The sequence below is a fragment of the Artemia sp. Qi Xiang Cuo genome, chromosome 9 (assembly GCF_049724085.1).
Source record: "Artemia sp. Qi Xiang Cuo chromosome 9, ASM4972408v1, whole genome shotgun sequence".
Lineage (NCBI taxonomy): Eukaryota > Metazoa > Arthropoda > Branchiopoda > Anostraca > Artemiidae > Artemia > Artemia sp. Qi Xiang Cuo.
Genome location: NC_142802.1, coordinates 14982296 through 14998928, shown reverse-complemented (window position 1 = coordinate 14998928; position 16633 = coordinate 14982296). Strand labels below are relative to the sequence as shown.

Here is a 16633-nt window from a genome sequence, read left to right as displayed (position 1 = left end):
TGAAAATTATATCCCACTTCCATTAATGAGGCTACATATGTCCAATGTTACAAAATAGATGGTAAAATTTTACTTTAGCAACTTTTGGCAATCTTGGAAAGGGGTTAGGTTAGGAAAATTAAACTTTCAGGGATGGATCACCAGGTTAAAGTATGTCCTGGGAAGGTATTTTGAAGTATCTACCTCTACTCCTCCCTCTAGAGGGTCCTGACCTTTTAAAATCTATGTGTTATTAAATTGAAACCTTGCAAAAGAGATCTGCTTAAATGAAGTACAACAAAATTAGATAAATTTTTACCAAATCATGTTATTGACTTACAAATAAAGTGAATATACCACGTGATGCCTTTTTTATGATCTTTCCAAATATAATAATCATTTTTGTTAGAAATGAATTTTACCCCCACCCATACATACATATATTTATGTATATACCTATTCAGGGTATATATTTGCACATTAGGGGGGTGGGGGAAAATTTTAAACTTACCTCCCATTCACATCAGAAATAAAATTTACCCTCACCCCCTAATGTGCAAATATATACCCTGAATTGGTATTTATAGGGGTGGGGGTAAAATTCAGGTCAATATCTACCAAATCATATTATTGAGTTAGGAATAAAGTTAATAAACCATTTGTTGCCTTTTTTTATGCTTATTAAAAATATAATAAGCATTTCTATCGAAATTGATTTTCCGCCCCCCCCCCCTATATAGGCTATACCTAACCCTGAATTGGCATATATATATATTCATATATATTCACTTTAGTCCTAACTCAATAATATGATTTTGTAGATATTGACCAAAATTCATTTCTGACAAAAATGATTAGTATATTTGGAAAGAGCATAAAAAAGGCATCAAGTGGTATGTTTGCTTTATCCATAAGTCAATAATATGATTTGGTAAAAATTTACCCAAAACTGTTTTCAGCTTCACAACTTTGCTCAATCCCAATTTATAAGGTTTTAAAGATATGCAAATGCATTTCCTAAATTTTGAAAGAAAAAAAAAATTGATATGCCTTAAAATTCTACTCAAATAACAGGAATTACATTTTCAGAACTAAACCTAGAGAAAAAGAAACTGATAACTGAAAATTAAGGTAAAATGTTGTTTTGTTAACATTTTAATTGGTAGCCTATGTCATGGCCTGTCATGTAGGCAAATTTCAGGACCCTCTAGAGAGAGAAGAAGTGGAGGTAGATACTTCAAAATACCTTCCTGGGACATACTTTAGCCTGTAGGCCCATCCCTGAAAGTTTCATTTTTCCTAACCTAACCTCTTTCCAAGATAGCCAAAAGTAGCTAAAGTAGAATTTTACTAAATTGATTAGCCTGTTTATGTATAGGGGAGATGTGGGTACCCTGGTTCATGTTCAAGTTATGGCAGATATCTGGAGAATGCTTTGCTCAAGTTACTTGATTTTACTATTTGCTTAAATGAAACTGCCTAATTGGGCTTTCTCCAAGATTTTGTAGATTAGTCCCTTGATAAATTTTTTCAGTACCAACAATTTTCCTAACCCTCTTCTTTTTCCCCAGAGTATCCAGACCCCTAGGTATTCTGGGACATCCTAGAGGGTACTCAAGGACACAGCTGTTTTTACCAAATGTTATTTATTAAAAACCAACAATCTAGGCCTACTTCATTTACAATAAACAAAACAGAAGCTTGTAACATTATACACCCAATAGCATACTGTGAGAGGTCAGCATCAAAGGTCAGGACTTTTGCCGCATGTTCTGTGCTGCCACTCAGATTAGTTTTTGGCAGGCAATTTCACTTGTCATCATATCTTTTGTCTCTGGAAATATGAACTTCCAAGTAAGGAGCTTTTGTTTCAGGAAGTTCACATTATATCCTTCTGTTTCAATCTCCAAGAACTCACTGGCATAATACTTTGAGCTTCTCTTAGTATCATCTAGAACTAGTGCAAAATCTCAAGTTTTTATCTCCTTGGTAGGTTCTTGTCCAGGTCTATCAGGTGGATCATTGGTGTCAGCATAGAGATCAAGAGGAGCAGCATCACTACTACTATCACTAAAAAGTCACCTCTACTAGCTCATTTTTCTGTGTTTAGATTCCTTTTGTGGTATTTTGCCATCTTTAACACAGGTTGGAGTCAAAATCTGGTCAGTGTTTTTTCCTCCCTTTTTCTTCCAAATGCTAACTTCATGTCTGTGAAGAGGAAGTATTTGACTTGGTAGAACACATATAGAATTATCTGCCTTTCAAGTCCCAGGCACCGGCTGCCTCCCTGATGAGTTTCTATCTTCACCTACACAACTCTGCTATTCATGCTCACCATTTTGTAGCAGGGCATGATCTTCACAGGACAAAGCTGGTCCAAGAAGCTTCAGGTCATCTGCATAAAGAGTTGAATTACTGCTGATAATGGAAAGAACATCAATAATGAAAATATTAAGTAATGTAGGACCCAAGACACTTCCCTGAGGAACTCCACTCAGAACACATGTTGAGGAAGAAAGAATATGATCTCCAGAGTTATCAAACAACTGAACACATTGGTTTCACAAGTAAAGAAAATCAAGGATCCAGAACAGGGATTTCTCTTCAAGCTTAACTGTGTGCAATTTAATTGCACATCAATTGTGACACACTTCATACAAAAGCTTTAGAAAAGTCAAGCAGAATCATGCCAGCAGGAACCCCAATATTAAGCAACTTGGTGATGTGACCATATGATTCAAGGAGATTGGTGTCAACAGATCTTCCAGAATGAAAGCCATGTTGTAAAACATTATTTACTTCAAGGTGTTTAACAACTGCAGAATTGATTATTCCTTCAAGAACCTTAACAACTGCTGATGGGTTGATAATTTTCAGCAAGGTCCTTTCTAGCTTTTTAAAAAAAAATAAGAATAATATATGCAGTTTTCCAATCCTGAGGTAGTCTAGAAAGATTTAATGATAAATTGAACAGCAGGGAAAGAGGTTGACACAAAACTGTACAACATTCATGTAGGATACATGGGTGAATGTTGTCAGGACCAGCAGATTTATTCAGTTCGAAGGATGTGAGTTCCTTTAGAACCAAAGCACCTGCAATCATATTTTGTTCCATATTACGTGATACATCATATAAGGGAAGTGTAGGATATACAATACTGGGGTTGGACAAAAAAAAACAGAAGAGAAATATTGACTGAAAATTTCAACTTTCAGTTCAGGATCAGAAACTGATAAGCTTACTAATTTTAGTAGTTAAAAAGGTAAACTTTTTGCCTGTTTTACCTGAAAAATTCTGGCGCATGACTTTTCAATATTTAAAATTTCTATTTTTACATTTGACCAGCTCTCCCTTATATCATCAGTAATAAGCTTTTTCCAGTTGACTTTGGCAAGTTTTTCAGAGACTATTTTGTAGTTTACATACTTTTTTTGTTGCTTAGAGGAAGGCTGAATGGTAGGTAGACATAACTCTGAAATAATTACAACATTGACACTGTTACCAACAAGTGTGGTTATCATATTCTTAATAAGAAGGTCAGGGTTACTGAGTATAACCAGATCAAGAATGTTGGAGACTTGACCTTCCCTGAAACGAGTTGGTTGAGAAATTGTTTGACAGAGGGAATTATCAGAGAGGGCAGACAAAAAAGGAGAATCTAGTATAAAAACCAGATCCATCAATCCATTGGATTTCAGGAAGATTAAAGTTCCCCCTAAGGGCAAGATCATAGCTGGCAAAATTGGTCAACATGTGAGAACATGGCAGCCAAATTTGATTCAGAGTCCATAACACATGGAGCACTGGGGCTTCTATAAACAACACCCAACAATTCCATCAGTATTCAGAGAATTGAATGAGACTAACATTTAGTCCATCTCTTATATAAAGGCACACTCATTGGTGGCAAAGTGGGGAATTCAGATTAGAAAATAGCTGGTAATCATCAATTTTGATTTTATCAGGAGTAAAAACTGACCAGGTATTTCTTTGGTAAAACTTCTGTAATTGCTGCAACATCCACTCCCTCAGATTTCATACAAAAATAAAGTTCAGAAAGCTAATAAGGGAGGCTATCAACATTGGAGCTAAGGAATCTTGTTCCCTGAGAGGTAGGAATCAGTGAGGGTACAGGAACTAAAGGACTGGTAAGGTTGTTGGATACAGCACTATGAAACAGCAAAGAACAAACATCAGTTAAACAAGTTGTTGTTGAAGAAACAAGAGAAGTGTCAGCATCAGAAAGGAAACTATTATTATTGTGTTCACTATTAGACCATTGGGAGACAGAATTAGGTGATGCAAGTCCATAAACATTTAAACAATTATTAGAGGTAGAAGGAGGTATGTACATTAGTGGGACATTGGAGTGGTCCGGGGGATCGCTCCAACTGGAAAGTTTTTTTAATGATGGCCCCATTACAAATTATCAAATCTGCTTCTCCCTTAGCTTTTCTGCATTTCAGCTCCTCAACTAGAGCTTTGTGCTTTATGTGATCTTCCTTAGGACTATCTCCATAAAAAATGATTGATCCTTTTGTTTCAAAGGATTTCCATATAATTTCATTTCTTCAGTTGATGGTACAGAGAAGAGGAGGGGGCAGCTACCAGATCATTGATGGCTATTAGAAAATCTTTTTACTTGGGCTGGGGGGGGGCACCAATGTCAACTCCATAATTGCATAAGAGATAATTGTGCAGGAAAACTGCATCATCAGTCTGGGGGGGGGGATACCATAAGCAACAATATTAAGACGTCTTTTGAATGCTGGTGCTCTGAATGTGCTATCTGATAAACATCTGATTCAGATAATTGGGCTGACAGAAGTTGAGACAACTTAGAGGACACTGGAGATACCACTAGGTTGTGAACTGTTGAGGTAGAGCAAAGTGATTGTAATGAATTTTCAATATGTGATACCCTGTTTGCAATATTGCTAACTTGGGTAGAAATGTCACTTTATGTCAGTTCTTAGTTGGGAAAGTGTTTGTGTCAACTGGCTAGTGGTGGCAAACTCCTGCTTAAGATCTTCCCTGAAAGATTTCAAGGAATTATCCATAACTGATGCAAGTTATTTATCATAGCTTGCTCACTAGAGGGGGGGAGGGTTAACTTTTCAGACTGGACATGACCATGAACATGTAAGGGGTTGAATCATCTTAGTTAATAGTTTATATTCTCCAGGGGACAGGTCCAGACATTCACCACAAATCCACTTCTCACAAATACTCAATAGCAGAGGACCCTTCATCCAGTTCACTAGAACAGACAGCACATTTGACATTGCCTTTAATTGGGCTAATGTGTTTTCTTTTAGCTTTGCTGGACATTATATATCAACTTAATCAGGGAATGAACCAAACAGGTTCAGGCTATTTGCCAGGCCTACTAAAGCTAGGCTACTACCTGGAAGAAGATCTCTTCTAAAATCTACTATATCCAAAAAAAAGAAAAATACTTCTCTTATTTACTCAAATTGGTTTATTTACTCAATTTAGTAGGCTATTAAATATAGGCTAATAGGCAATAGTTTTTGTTGATAATTGTTTGTGTAAACAATGATGATTATGATGGCCCATGATGAATCACATGATGGTTATGATGAATCATCTGTTGAAGAAAAAGAGCTGTCCCCAGTGCTACCTATCCAGCACAGTTCATATAATTATCCAGTATGATCATTCCCTATCTCACCCATTATAAAAACCCAGACTGGGGTGCGAGTGCTCCAGAGAACGTAGAAACATGAGCGGCGTCAGATCTTTTCATGGGTAGACAAGTCAGACGTGAAACAATCAGAAACAAGTGGAAACTTGCTATTACAAATAATGCACTTTATGCAAAACAAGTGGAAACGTGCTATTAATAACTGCACAAAGAAGTGGGAGGAGCTTTTTGTTTGCACTGAGAACAAAGACCAGAAATGATCTGCAATAAGCTTACTGGATAATTATATGAACTGTGCTATCCAGTTAGAATAACTTCAGGAAGTCTAGTTTAATAGATAGCAGGACACTATGGCAAATGAAGTACCCTATATCTGGGCAATGGATAAATATTGTGTTTTCAGTCAATTTCTTATGATAGATAAGACTTTCCTGAACACTTTGGTATAACTTTATATATAAATAGAACACTTGGTCACACCAAAAAGCAATGATTTTGTATTATTAAAAATTTAGCCTCTGGGCCAATACTTCATCACTATCATCACAGCAACAATCTATGCATTCCTTCAACAATCTATAGCACTGTGTACCATTAAGGGCAACTGTACCATAACTTTTAAGGGTGAATAGACAGTTACATCAAGGGGCTGTAGCTTATTTGACCTGTAAGGGAATATAAGAATCTGCAAACCCATTTCCATTGCAGTAGAAATAAAGTTGTAGCTCATGTGACTATCATGGTTATCCATAAGCAGAAGGGCTGGTTGCTCAAGGGAGCATGGCACATACCTTTTAGTGGTCAAATCTAACCAAGAAATAGTTAATGTTGTCATACATGCATTTATGGGCTTTCTTCTAGCAACAACCTTTGTTCCTGGTGGAGCACCATCTAAGAGTCTTTCAACAAAGCAAGTCCTTCCAAAGATAAGATATAGGGAATAAAGCTCCCAATTGAATTGATAGTTCTGATCATTGTGACTAGTTTCCCTCTGTCCTGTGATGTAGTTGCCCCTTTAGGGCTCAGAACCTTTGGGTATCTCTGTTGAAAACCTTCAATAAGCCCATTTCATCCATGTTATAAACACAGTCAGCTGGGAAATGATAATTTGAGTATAGCTTTTCCAGCTGTGCATATACTGAGGCAACTGCTTGATGGCTAAAACCAAAATTGTAATTAAGGCTCATGCTTCTGGTCTGTCCAGGGACAATCTAGAATGTCTCTTCATGAACCCCTCATACTTGTCTTCTCCTGCCACTTCATTATGATCCTATGATTTGGGATATTTCACTTTGTTTGCCTTGGCAAATTTCCAGGCTCATTTCTTTGTCTGTTTTTTTTTTTTTTTTTTTTGCAAGTCCATAGTTCATTTGGGGTGATAGTAGAAGATACAACTCAAAGGAATCTTCCATTTCAGAAGTGAATTTGTTATTTGTATCATAGACAGGTGAGAAGCAAAACACCAATTTTTCTACATCCAATGATGCAGAAAATAACTTAGGCCTAGTTGTTTTTATAACTAGTTATAGTTAAGTTAATCTTAAATTATTGGAACAATAGTCAAACTTTAGCATTAAAAGTGAGGTATTGAGGAGGGGGCAACCCACTGCTTCTGGCAAAAAAAACACTTTTGTAAAATCTCTGATGAAAATATTTTCTTAAGTTTTCCCCCTCATATACATAATGATTTCTGTTAATCAATATACAAGGCATGATAGTTCATAGTAAAAACTATATATATATATATATATATATATATATATATATATATATATATATATATACTATATACACTTGTATGATACACACTTGAGAAGTGAAGTTAGGTTAATTATAGTGGTATATACCAAAATATGACAAAAATATAATGCTTTATTGACAAAATTATGAAAACAAAAAGAATTATGGTAGGAGTGAGGGGGGACTGTCAATTATAAATATCAAATCTGTACCTTAAATACCAATAGTGTTGACTTAACATTATACAGTATAGCCTTTGTGCTTTCTTCATTCCAGGCATAGAAAGACAGATTGACCTTCCTCTTCTTAAGCATTCTGCAAAAATTGAGAATGTTAAGAAAAATGAAAGCAACAGGGCAACTACAGACATCACTTGAATTATAATCTAATGTATGGCACCTAATTACATCTCCTAGGAGATGCTCCTAGCATCTGAGGGTGCCCTGGGCCACAGTGGATGTAAAGTGTCCCAGCCCAGGGTACCCAGGAACAAATTTCTCCGAGTACCCAAGCAGGAAACTTCACAAAGGTTGAATTTTGTATTACTAGATGGCAACATAAATCAATCACTGAACAGTGTTTTGGAGCCAGAAGAACACTGCTCCTGGTAAAAACACACTCATTATCATATGACAAACTATTCAAAAGTTCTGTTATGAAAAACAGATCGTTTTTCTTACTCAAAGAACAAAGAAAAACTTGAGTAAAATCTCTGATGAAAATATTTTCTTAAGTTTTCAGGAAAACACATGTATACTATCTGATAGATGGTGCAAAGGATGTAATTAAGGCAGGTATTTTGAATAAAATCTTCTTCACAAATGTATCATGTCCTATCCCCCTAGGCCATAGCATTCAAAGAAAATTATATGTTCAAAATTAAAAAAAAAACTATAGGATAAGATATCCAGTACTTGGCCAGCTAATCTACTCTTTAATAGCTAAATCATAGTGAAATGTTTGCTGTACTACCTAGAAAGTGTATTGTTTCATCATTGAATGTGTCAAAATCTTCTTAACAAGTATGTGATCAGCTTGAATATTCTAACTAGACTATATACAACACACATTTTCAAATATACTGATAGAGAACAGCAGAGCCTAATCTTGGCCACACATTTAAAGCTTGAACCTAATCTTAGAAAGTGTTGTCTAATCTTTGACCCAGGATCTTTAATTTATAACAACATATCCTAATCATAGACACAGTCAATCTTGGGTAGATTTAATAAAAAAAAAATATTATGAAACAGAATAATTGTATTTAATTATGCTAGGGTGTAGAGGTAACTTCAGTCTAAATCCAACTGGTGTAGTCCTAACCATCAGCCAATCATATATATTAAACCCTGTACACATAAGGTCCAAGATTAGGAGCCTGCTGAGTATGTATAGGAAACCACTACTGCTAACAGCTCACTGCAGCACCAAGCTGCTTGATCACAGCTATGCGCACTCCTCCATCTCAATCTATTCAAAGCCTCCCTCTTTACACCCTCCCGAGAAGTTCCCATTTCCCTTCAATCTTTCTTTATGACATCCTCCCACTCCAACCACAGATGACCTGCTTTCTGCTTAGCCCTTGACAGTTGGTCAAAAAGGACAATCTGTCATCCCTCATCTGCAGAATGCACCCAAGCCATCTCAATCTTTGGTACTGGAGGTCCCATCTCAAATTTTGGACTGAGGTTCAATCCCAGCCATTGCAAGGAAGCAAAATTACTTCATAATCATTCAATGGACAGGAAAAATACTTTTTAATCAGAATGTCCTGCTAAGATTAGTCAATGGCTGAGTACTGGGGGTCTTAGCCTACTTACTTGTACCATTCCAAAAAGCACTTCACATTTACCCCACACCCATCTTCAATGTGCAGAATACAATGTACAGAATATATTGAATAAAGAATGTATTGTCTATACATTTCTGTTTTTTATTTTTGATTTTGTTGATGTTACTTCTTTGCTGTTAAATCTATTTGAAGAAAAGAGTGACTTGTGGAAAAAAGCATAGAAGATACATTATTTGGGTTATATATTTGCACAACAGGGAAAGGGGGATAAAGCAAATTGAAGTGATCTTAGGAATAATATAAATAATCTAAAATTATGAAGCCCTGTGAAATTACACATGGTTAGATCCTAGCCATTTGTCAATTCTAACTATCTGGGACCTATCAAACAATTTGTAGTAACAAACTATAAGTAAGGAGCAGTGCAGCTCAATAGTAACCAAAACTCTAAAACACGGAATTTTGATATCAATAAATATATTAAAAGAATTGGCTTATTATGCTGACTCCAAATATGCAAGATTTATTAAGCTTAGTGTTACCCATAAAAGGCTACGAGTCTGAAAAATTTGCTGATTTTTAAAAAAAGTGGGGAAATACTCCCTAAAATCAAAGAATTTTGATCAAAATCACACCATCAGGTTCAGCATATCAGAGATGTACTGTAGAGGTTTCAAGCTCCTCTGCAAAAATATGGAATTTTGTATTTTTTGTCAGAAGAAAGATCATGGATGTGTGTTAGCTATTTTCCTTTTTTTCCCAGGTGGGATTGTATCAAACCAATGGTTCTAGAATATCAACAGAGGGCTCATTTCAACATAAATTTAAAGTTCTAGCGCCCTTTTCAAGTGACCAAAAAGATTAGAGGGCAACTAGCACCTTTCTCTTGTCCCCCTTTCCCCCCAGAATCATATTATCAAAATTTTGAGATACCAATTTTGTTCTGCATAGTGGAAAAGCCCCAAAACTATAATAATAATAATAATTTATTTATGACCCACATATGAACATTATAAATGACACTGCAGAGTAATGGAAAATATAAAAGAAAAAATAACAACATCATTACTATGCCTTTGAAGATTTGTTTTTGGTTATTTTTCATGCAGATGAGGGAGTGTTGTGGAAGGAAATCCTTGATACAGTTTACTGTTTTCAAAAATTCTGTTTTGATAATTTCTATATAGAGTTTAGATTTTTTCAAACTAATATAGTTTAATTATTTTTAGAATGGCAGAACCCAATGAAGATTTGCTTGACTATGATGAGGAGGAAGCTCAAGAACAGGTGGCTGAAACAGAAAAACCTGCCAAGAAAGATGTTAAGGGAACTTATACCTCAATACACAGCTCAGGCTTTAGGGATTTTCTCCTGAAGCCTGAAATTTTGAGAGCTATAGTTGACTGTGGCTTTGAACATCCTTCAGCAGGCAAGTCTCATCAATAAATATTTTGTCAGTCCTAATTTAAAGAATCTGAGTCAAGGTTTGTCCATTCCATGAATGTTAAGAATAGGAATAACATAGATACCAGAATTTTTTCAAGGGAGCTCATAAAGTGGAGTTCATGAACTTATGTCCATTGTCCTTGTAGCATTTCCTCCATTCTAACATTATATAAAATGATTTTGAATTTTGTTGTTCTTTTTTGGGGGTAGTGGAGGACTAAATATTCTGCTTCTCAGGGTAAGTATGTTAAAATGTCTGTGAAAAAAAAATATATATATATATGAAAGAGATTTCTTTTTTAAGACAAAGTTAAAAGACTGAATAAGCTCATGATGAATACTGGAAGCTACATTAATGACAGTGGTCAAATATGGTTCTGAAATGTCAGGGCTCCAAAAGACAGAAGAGGGCTTATTAGATGTTCCTGAGGTATTGTCCCTACATTGTTTTGGTTACTTGTCTGACTGATTGTATTTAGAACAGTAAGCTGTAATGAGGTTCTTTCCTGCTTGCTAGGGCTATAATGGAAGAAAGGTTGAGATGGTTAGGGCATTTCAGCAGATGAAGGATTACATATTGCCAAAGATTAATCCTTTTTGACCAACCATCAAAGGCTAAATGAAAAGTCATCCCCAAATTGGGTGGGATGGGGTCACAAAGAAGGCTTTAAGGGAAATTAGAACTTCTTGGGAGGGTGCAGACAGGGAAACTTTTAACAAATTGCAATGAAGGAGGAGAGTTTATAGTTTTTTAGCCCTAGGTAGCTAGGTGCTGCAGTAAGTTGTTAGTAGTAGGTGTTAAATTGAGTTCATAATATTTGCACAAATACTCGAGACTTTTGAGAGTTTAGAGTGCAAAAATAGATCTGAAAATTAATGTGAAATAGACTAAGTTGCTTAGATTAAGAATAAATGATAACAAAAAGGGGATATTAGTTATCAAACAGTTTTGTATTACTGATAACAAAAAGGGGATATTAGATATCAAACAGTTTTGTATATGACTGGGGTAGTATTATCAAACAGTTTGTGGTAACACTGTAAGTAAGGAGCAGCCTGGCTCAATAGTAACCAAAACTCCAAAAACCAGAATTTTGATGCCCTTAGATATATAAAAAAATTGGTTTTTTGTGGTGATTTCAAAAAGATAAATTTCATTAAGTTTAGTCTTACCCATCAAAGGTTACAAGCCTGAGAAAATTTTGCTGATTTTCGAAAAAAGGGGAAAGACCCCCTAAAAATTAAGTGATCTTAATGAAAATCACACCATCGGATTCAGCATATTAGAGAACCCTACTGTATAGGTTTCAAGCTCCTATCTGCAAAAATGTGGAATTTTGTATATTTTTTTTTCAGGGGTGATTGTATCAACCCAGTGATCCTAGAATATCCGGAGAGGACTCATTCGAACGGAAATTAAAAGTTCTAGTGCTCCTGGTAAAAAAAAAATTGGACGGCAACTAGACCCCCTCCTCAACCCCTTTTTTCACCAAAATCACCCAATCAAAATTGTGAGATATCCATTTCATTCACCATAGTTGAAAGGCCCAATAACCATGCCTTTGGGTATAACATGACCCCATGTCTTGCATTGTTATGCGTATAAAGGGGGTTCCGCCTCCTCAACACCTTGCTCTTTAAGCTAAAGTTTGAATTTTTTCCCAATTTTGTAATGACTCCTGAAACACAAGGGCTGTTTAATTAGAACAATTAGATGCTTTTTTAAAAGTACTAAAAAACTTCAGCTTAAAGAGTGAGGTGTTGAGGAGGAGCAACCCACCTTATATACGTAATAATTTCTGTTCGTTTTAAGTTTTAATGTTGCTCCTTACTTTCAGTTAAAAAACAACTTGTTGTTTTTTTATTTGATTATTATTAAAGAAGATGGATGTAGTGAAAAAAGACTAAACAAGACAAGGCACCGGGCGTTTTTCACAATTGGAAAAGGTTAGGAAGAATAACAAAAGTTCAAATAGGGATGTCCTTTTATTAGATTGAAACTGGAAGGATAGGAAGATAAGTTTACCATCTAAGATTGGAATATTGGATGCCATGGGAAGAACAGTGGTCACACATGCCTCTGAAATATTCGGACCTTCAAAGGACTGAGGGATATGTTGAATATATCCACCAACTAAAACTACACAGGAAACTTAGGATAGTTTTAGGTACTCATTTGAATGACTGTATATCAGACAGTAAGCTACATTGAAAGTGCGATTCATTCCCACTTTGTTGGAAGGAAACGAAAAAGCTGACAAGGTAGGCACTGTAAGCACAAATAAGAAACCCTGAGCAAATATTATTTAATTGGAAAATCTTGCAAAGAAGACAAGTGAATCTCTTCAATTTGCAAACTAAACTAGGATTGAAATCAAACCCACTGACTGATGTAAAAACTTAAACCCAATCTTCAAGAAGGATTTTTTTTTATACAGGCTTTTAACCTGTTAAAGGATCTAAACCTGCAACACCATATATAGCAGGTCAAAATGGGCTGACTATTGAATTGGATGAATCCTACTATGATATTACCACTTATTTTTTACCTAATTAGTTGTTTTACCATCTTTACTTATTCATCCATATTTTGAATATTTAATTTGATAATCAGTGTTTACAACAACGGTGTTTACTATGATAGTAACAACACAAGAGAAACTACATAGTAAGGCAACATTTCATTCAACCCCAATTGAATTGTCCCAAGAAGAAGATTACGAAATATTTTGAAAAAAGAAGAATAAACCAAAGATTTGGATATTGCAAATAAGACCAAGAGGGATCCTGAATTTTTGCCCCTCTTGAGGAAGAAGTGGTGCAAATAATGTTATTTTCAGGACGCACGCCTTGATTGTCTACAGTTGATTGATTGATTGGGCTAAATAAAAAGCAAGTTGTCCTAAAATGGATTGGGAAGAGAAAATTTGAAATTAATACAAGGGAATGAAGAGTGAAGCTGTGAATAGATTATGTTGGGGAACCATGTGCAGCTGTGCTCACCGGAAATAGATTGGTGCTCCAGTGGGTTGTTAGTAGTAGTTAGTTTTCATAAAAACGTTGTAAGTTGCATAATGATTGTTTGTTATTGATTTTACAAGTTTAATTAGTAGGTAATGCTTGTTTTTTTTTATTAATGAGCTTGATGACGAATTTTGTTGCAATTTTCTAATCTTACTAAAGAAATTTATTTTAATTTAAAAAGGTAAAAAATTAATTTTTAGATACAGCCAAAATAAGGCCAAACCCTAAAATCTATACAAAAATGAATACAAATCATCAGACGATAGTATCTATTTGAGAAGTGAGGAAGAGAAAGGGTATAAGCTAAAATAAAAGTCACGAAACCACCAAAGTCAGCTTAACATATTGATATACTAATTTAGCAACACAATATACTAAAACATTCAAATTTGTTTGAAGTGCCAGCCAATGATGAAATATAACCTTTCATTCCATCTTGAGTAGAAATGGATGTCAATTTTGTGAAATTTTAAAGACATTCTTTGGATTGTCTGGATCAGGATTAGATAATTCTGAAAGGGGGAACACATTGTTTGAGGTTTTCACCCTGCCTTGCTTAAGTAGACATCTTTATTTAAAATGTATAGGTGTACGTATATCAAAGCTTAAGGGTAAAAGGGGGAGGGGGTTAGGAGAACTTAATAGAGGGTGGGCATCAAAATAACAAAGTGAATTTTTAGGAAACACATTTTCTGAAGGGTTCCTTTTGAGCAACATCAGCGGGAGTCCCCTCCCTATGTACGGTTCTCTGTTTGTTGGTAGCTGTGTATATAAAGGTTATCCCATTTTCGTGTCAATGATAAATATTTAGAAAATTGTTTTATATGCAGAACATAATAGATTTTTGTTACCCTTAGACGAGGGAGAAGGGACGTTGGGGGGTAAACATGTAGTTTTTGGGGCCTGTGTACCCCCTTAATGGTGGTTTTGAAGGTAACTGAGGTAACTCCAAAATTTCAAATGGCAACCTCTATAAATCTGTTGATGGTTGGATTATCCACTAACAGTGAAATATGTTTCATCTTACTTTAATTCCCCATTCAAAAGTTGCTACCCTTGAATGCCTTGAAAACCAACGAATTGTAATCAATCTTTTTGTAAACACATAGGTTACAAATGCATAGACAATGAACAATGTTGGTCAGCAAAAATTGAACGCTTATAAGAGACAGCATTGTATATTTTGTTTGATGGATATTATTTCAATTGAATGATTATGCAATTGCATGCATAAAAAATGACAATACCCTCTGGCAGCCAGTCCTGGAAGTTCTCCTAATTCTCAAAAAACTGCTAGTTTGGACTGCTTGTAGAATCTTTTTGTATTTGATTTTCAAAAATTTTCAACCTTTTATGGTTGCGATCAAAGGGTAATGGTGAATTATAAGAGTAGACACTGGCATTAGTATTGGCAAAAAAAAACCATCAACGCCATCTAGTTCTTGGTGAACTTGGCATTTTTCAAGCTTCGTAATCTTTTTTGCAAAGACGTAAGTTTTTTTGCTGACACTGGCGCCAGTTTTCACTCTTATAAGTTACCCATACACTTTGGTTGTGGTTTCATTGCCTATAAATCAACATATGTGTGCCTTATGAGGTTAGGAGGTTCGTACAAACCTTGTGGAGGTCCACCCTTAACCTCTTCCTTAGTGACGTGAATGGTTTTGACGTATATGGCATAGTAATTTAATGTTTTTTTTATTGTTGTGTTCAGAACCTTTGCTTCAGCTGCCAAATGGCTTTATTGTTGTTACTAACAGTTGAATCAATTTTTTGCAGTGCAGCATGAATGTATCCCGCAGGCTGTGCTTGGCATGGATGTTCTATGTCAGGCTAAATCAGGTATGGGGAAAACGGCTGTATTTGTACTAACAACATTACAGCAACTGGAACCTGTTGAAGGCGAAGTTGGCGTTTTGGTTTTGTGTCATACAAGGGAGTTGGCATTTCAAATCTACAAAGAGTATGGAAGATTTTCAAAATATCTCAATGATGTTAGGGTAAGAAGATAAATCAATACATCACCATTATCTTGACTGATTTTTGTCCCTTTTCACTTATAGATGTAGTTTTTATTTTTGAGGTAGAATAAACATAGCTTAGTGTATAGCTGCTCCTCGCCCCTGATATCATTTTAAAAGACGTCCCTCTCTGGGAAAATCAAAATACTGGTGGGTTTACCTTCTCTGGAGAACATTTGATGCTGTTACCCTATGAAAATTACCTACAATATTACAAAAATTACCTACCTGTATATATATATATATATATATATATATATATATATATATATATATATATATATATATATCTATCTATCTATCTATCTATATATATATATATATATATATATATATATATATATATATATATATATATATATATATATATATATATATATATATATATATATCTACTTACTTGTGATGTATTACTATGTTAGTGTTATCTTTATGTCATGTAATAACTACTATTATCCAGCTTGGTTCCTTTTCGTTCTACAAAAGTAACTCGAAGGTTTGCTTTTGTTTTTCGTAAAAGGAAGATTAAGAATCTACATCAAAACCTATATTCCCTTCTTAGGGTTTGTAGATCCTGTCTGTAGATACAAATAATGTTTAGTTATGAAATCTCTTTTATTGCTGTGTGTGGTTCTAAGCATTAAGAATGCATTATTACCAGTCATATATATATATATATATATATATATATATATAATATATATTTGTCTCTCAACAAATAGTAATTATGTAATACAAATGGTATTGATGAATAACATCGTCATATATCTTTATTATTAAAGTAGTAATAATTGTATGTATGTATAACTGTAATTTTTTCTGAAAATTGGCATTTTGCCGTTTCCCGATCTAGTGATCTAGATCGCTTATTTTAGTAAATTCGTTTTCCCCTCCCAAACCCCATTTTTCAAAAATCATCTGGTGACTAAGATTAGAAGCCCTGTGAAGGTTGAAAACCTTGA

General features: G+C 34.9%; 1 protein-coding gene across 1 annotated transcript in view; it reads left to right on the top strand.

Moving 5' to 3' along the window:
* The window catches only part of Hel25E (ATP-dependent RNA helicase 25E), a 49115-nt gene that overhangs the window by 485 nt on the left and 31997 nt on the right, over positions 1–16633 (top strand). Inside the window, exons 2-3 of the mRNA XM_089094300.1 lie at positions 10410–10609; positions 15430–15650. Coding sequence (XP_088950426.1) covers positions 10411–10609; positions 15430–15650 — 420 coding nt within the window. The 5' untranslated portion in view covers position 10410. The remainder of the gene's footprint in view (positions 1–10409; positions 10610–15429; positions 15651–16633) is intronic.